The 4,740-nt window shown below is 38.7% G+C and overlaps 1 protein-coding gene across 1 annotated transcript; it reads right to left on the bottom strand.

Annotated features, from left to right (window-relative positions):
- Positions 3,524-4,467, bottom strand: LOC109332187 (protein N-lysine methyltransferase METTL21A-like). Its single transcript, XM_019567074.1, has one exon. It carries the CDS (start codon positions 4,376-4,378, stop codon positions 3,569-3,571), a length of 810 nt encoding a protein of 269 aa, XP_019422619.1. The 5' UTR covers positions 4,379-4,467; the 3' UTR covers positions 3,524-3,568.

Here is a 4,740-nt window from a genome sequence, read left to right as displayed (position 1 = left end):
ATATGGAGTTATTATTGATATCATGGCTGTGGTTATATTGGAAGGGGAAAAATTGTTCATAAAAGATTATATTTCTTGAGATGAAGACAGTATGTGTGTGAAGGTTGTATAGGATGAATCCTTTGGTTCCTTCCTTATAGCCAAGAAAAACAGCCTTACTGGCCATAGGTTAGAATTTAGTTCTGTGAGAGAGTAGAGTGGTGGCATATGCTAAGCATCCAAATACCCTGAGATGGTCCAGAGAAGGGAGGGATTTGTGAAGGGCTTGATAAGGGCTCTGCTATTTAAGCAAGGGTGAGGGCAGCCTATTCATGATGTGGGTGGCATACTGGACAGCAAAGTTCCAAAGCTTAGAAGGCAAATTGGATTGAAAGAATATAGCTCTTGCTATGTTGAGGATGTGTTGATGTTTTCTCTCAATAATACCATTTTGTTGAGGGGTTTCAACACAAGTTCTTTGATGGATGATGCCCTTTTTACTTAGGTAATCATGCATCAAGAACTCAACTCCATTATCACTCCTAAGGCACTTCAGTTTCTTATCAAACTGAGTTTCTATATAGGAGATGAAATGGATTAAATGAGACCTAGTCTCTGCTTTAGTCTTTAGAAGAATGATTCATGTAAACCTTGTGTGGTCATCAACAAGGGTAAGGAAGTATTTATGACCATATATAGATGGTGTTGAATAGGGACCCCAAATGTCAGCATGCAATAAATCAAAGCATTGAGAGGTAATAGATGTGCTTATATTGAAATGTAGTCTCTTTTGCTTAGCTATGTGACAAATATTGCAAGGAGTGATGTCAAGAGCAGTATGAATATAAGGGAAAGACTTTTTCAGCTGAATTAAAACAGGAATTGGTGTATGTCCAAGTCTAAGGTGCCACAAGCAATCATTATTAGTCTTAACAAAATCATCAATAGTAGAGTAGTGTCCTATAAGATGTCTAGAATCATGCAAATCTATCAAAAAGAGTCCTTGGTGTGACCTAGCTGAACCAATCATCTTCTTGGTATGGTTCTGCAAAATCAAACACTTGTTGTAAGAAATAATGAAGTGGCAATAGAGAGTATACATTAACTTATTTACTGAAAGAAGATTGATATGAAATTGTGGAACAAGAAGGACATCAGTTAATGTAAGTGCAGGGGTAAGAAAAATGGTGCCTGAAATGCAAGTAGATACTTTGTCACCATTAGGTAGGGTGATGAACATTGGTGCTATAGACTTAGAGGTTGGAAAATTATGTATATCATTGCTAATATGGTCTATAGCACCTGTGTCAATAATCCAATAAGGTTTAATATTACCTGGTGATGTAGGGGATGTCTTAGTGTGTATGGCAGAGTTAACAATATGATCCCCTGCCTTGGCATTGTGCATTAGGTCCAGAATGCCCTGGACTTGTTCATCTGTGAACAATTTGCTAGCTCCTTGGCCTGATTTAATTGCCTGCAACTCACTGTTCTCATTGCTTTGATCCAAGGGAAAGCCAATTTTGTGATTTGCCATTTTGGTGAATCTGTTGTTCTGAAATCCAGGGGGATAATCGTGCTTGATGAAACATGTCTCAATGGTGTGGTTTGTTCTCTGGCAGTGAGTACAAAATTTGTTCCCTTGGTTTCTGCCTCCACTATTGAATCTAGGTTTGTTTCCTCTATAAACATTGCCTCCCCTTCCTCTAAAACTGGGGTTGTTCCCTACATTATTATTTGTATTCTTGTATCTGTCTTGGTTTGTGCTGAGAGTTAAGGCTCTATTTTGAGGGTTAGGGTCATGGATGTTTGGGATATTGAACTGCCTCTCTTGTTGGCTTAATAAGGAGAATGCTTTACTTATATTAGGTAAAGGATCAAGAAGCATTATTTGGGATCTTACTGGAGCGTATTGCTCATTCTGGCCTTTCAAGAACCTGATTACATAACTCTGCTCTCTATAGCCTCTTACTAGGGGAATTACTCCACAAGAACATTGGGTGGAGCAATTACAATTAGGAATAGGCATAAATGTTTCAATCTCTTCCCAAAGACTCTTCAATTCACCAAAGTATTCAGATATTGTGAGGTTGCCTTGATTCAAATAATAGAAGTCATGTAGTAGTTATGAGATTCTGAACATATCACCTTGTGAGAACCTATCTTGTAAGTCCTTCCAAACTTCAGCAACTGAATCGATCCACAATATTGACTTGACGATTGATTCTTACACTAAGCGTTGTAACCATGAGAGAACCATATTGTTGCATCTCTTCCATAAATTGTGCAAGGGGTCGTCTGGTGGTGGTTGTTTCAGAGTTCTAGTGATGAACTTCAATTTGTTCTTGGTGTCGAGGGTGAGCTTCATGGCTCGAGCCCATGAGTGGTAATTGGTTCCATTCAAGAGAGGTGTTACCAAAATTTGCGCAGGGCTTTCGGTTGGATGAAGGTAATAGGGATTGTTGCCTTGATCGACATGGTAGTTTTGTGTAGCCATTGGTGAATCTGTCGAGGAGGAGAAAGGGAGAAAAGGAGACTCTGGGAAGATAAATCAGAACATTGATACCATCTTAAAGAAACTACACAGCGAAAAAGAAAGAAGAAGAAGAAGAAAAAGGAAAAACACAAGAAAACTTCATTTAATCTTGGAGAAGAAAATGATGGAGCCAGTGAAAGAGAAAACATATTAAAATAGAAAAACTAACTAACTAATAAAACTAACCTACAACCTATAAATAGAAAATGCTTTAACTAAACACCACAAATGAGCCTAAGGAAAAGCAAACCCAAAGAAATAAAATAGAAAGAAAAAGAAGAAAACGGGCTGAAGAAAAGAAGCCCAAAGACTAAACTAAAAACAGAAAAGAGAAAGAGAAAGTCATTGAAGCTTGGAGCTAAAGGTAAAACAAATAAGAAAATTAACATTTCCTTCAACATCGATTCTGTGAGAACCATACACAAAGTCAAGAATGTGAAAATGCAAATATCAACTAAACTTTTTATCACAAATATTGGTTCACGGGAAGGTTTTCACAGAGGAGCTTTTTGTGCTAATTTGTTATGAGACATCAAAGAAAGCATTTTCCAAGATATGTATCCACAAGAACCAACATTATTTACCTGCCCCAGAACTTAAATTAGATTCTTTGTCCCTTCTAAAAATAGACAGTATATTGTGGAAAGATAAACATGTCCATGCTTTGGCTAATTTTTTAACAAATAACACTTCCCCTTAAACATTGGACAATGGAGAGGAAAGAACTTTGTGGATTTAGTCAGTTTACTATGTTTAAAATTGCAGTTGCAATTACATTGTGTTCATCCAATTGGAAGAAAATGCAGCGACCCAGTTGTAATGGGACATAGATCATACTTGGTGTAATTATTTATTCACAATTATGTTGAACAAAAGAAACAAACTTACTAATAATTTGTTGATCTAATAGCATAGTATAAAGTTCAGCTAGATATCCGGAATGACCAAATAGACATCCCAAAAAGATATCATAGTACAAAAAAGGGCACAAACTTCAATAGTAAATGAAATTGAAAACTAATTTCACAGGTGATTTGTGCACTTTTCTGAAACCTAAACCTTCCCAACAAAACGATAAATAATAACCCCAACTCTAGACCCATCGCAAGGACTATCCCTATGCAACACATCAACTTCAAAAAGCTTTTTCGCCTTCTTGAAGAAGGAAGACTCTTTTTTCCACCTCCTCAAATGAGCCATCACAAACACCATCTTCTTCCTCTCTTTTCCATCACCACTCACAAGCATCATCATACGCAGCGTTTCAAGCAACGGATCATAAAGGTGGTCATGATACACTACATCCGATGCTAGAATAATATCGAACTCCCGCCCAATCTTGTCCACGTCATCAGCGTGGCCCCACCTCAACGACGCAACTTTCACAGCCCCACCGGTGGACCCCACGCCTTCCTTGTTGGCGTCCGCGTTGAACTGGAGATTCTGAACCACGTGAGGAAGGTCCGTGATGGTGACGTGGCATCCAAGGGTGGCAGCTGCGACGATTCCGACGATCCCAGTGCCGGAGCCGAGCTCGAGTATCCTCAGTGGGCGATTATTCGCGCCGGCGCGTGCGGCGGAGAGGGTGGTGGAGAGAGGACTTTTGGAAGGGTCGATGCGGTGGAGGTCGAGGAGGGTAACGAGAGCGGTGGCGGCTGGCCAGAGCTGGAAGGAAAGACCCTCAGAACGGAGTTGGCGAATCACCACCGTTGATTGAATCGAACGGAGGATGTGAAGGTCTTGTTGATTCGGTGTACTCTCGTCGTGTACGGTAGCGAAGCTGTTTAGTGTGTGGTCTTGGTCATTGGTAAGGAGCATTGTAAAAGGGTTTATTTCGTCTTCATCTAATTCTTGATTGGCCATTTTTCGTGGCTTTGTTGACTTCAGGAATGCGCCGAATTGGTTGATGAGGTTTGCCGTTCGTTTAGGGCATGTTTGGCTTGAGGTTTTATATCCTGAGTGCTATGCTTGTGATTTTACATGTTTCACCCTTGCTAACCTTTCCCTTTTATCATTTATGACTCATTCGACCTTTTTTGATAACTGATAAATGAATTAAATTTTTATTAAATTTATATTTTACGACTAATTTAATAAAAGGATGTATAATCTAATATATATTTTAGTATAGAAGATTGTATTCCCCATTTAACATATGTGATAGGATAAAAATTAAGAAAAATAATCATATGCCTAAAAAAAGTATGTTTCTATTTAAATCAAGT

Source organism: Lupinus angustifolius, chromosome LG18 (genome assembly GCF_001865875.1).
Source record: "Lupinus angustifolius cultivar Tanjil chromosome LG18, LupAngTanjil_v1.0, whole genome shotgun sequence".
Lineage (NCBI taxonomy): Eukaryota > Viridiplantae > Streptophyta > Magnoliopsida > Fabales > Fabaceae > Lupinus > Lupinus angustifolius.
Note: the sequence above shows the minus strand (reverse complement) of the source record. Positions and strands in the feature narration are given on the sequence as shown.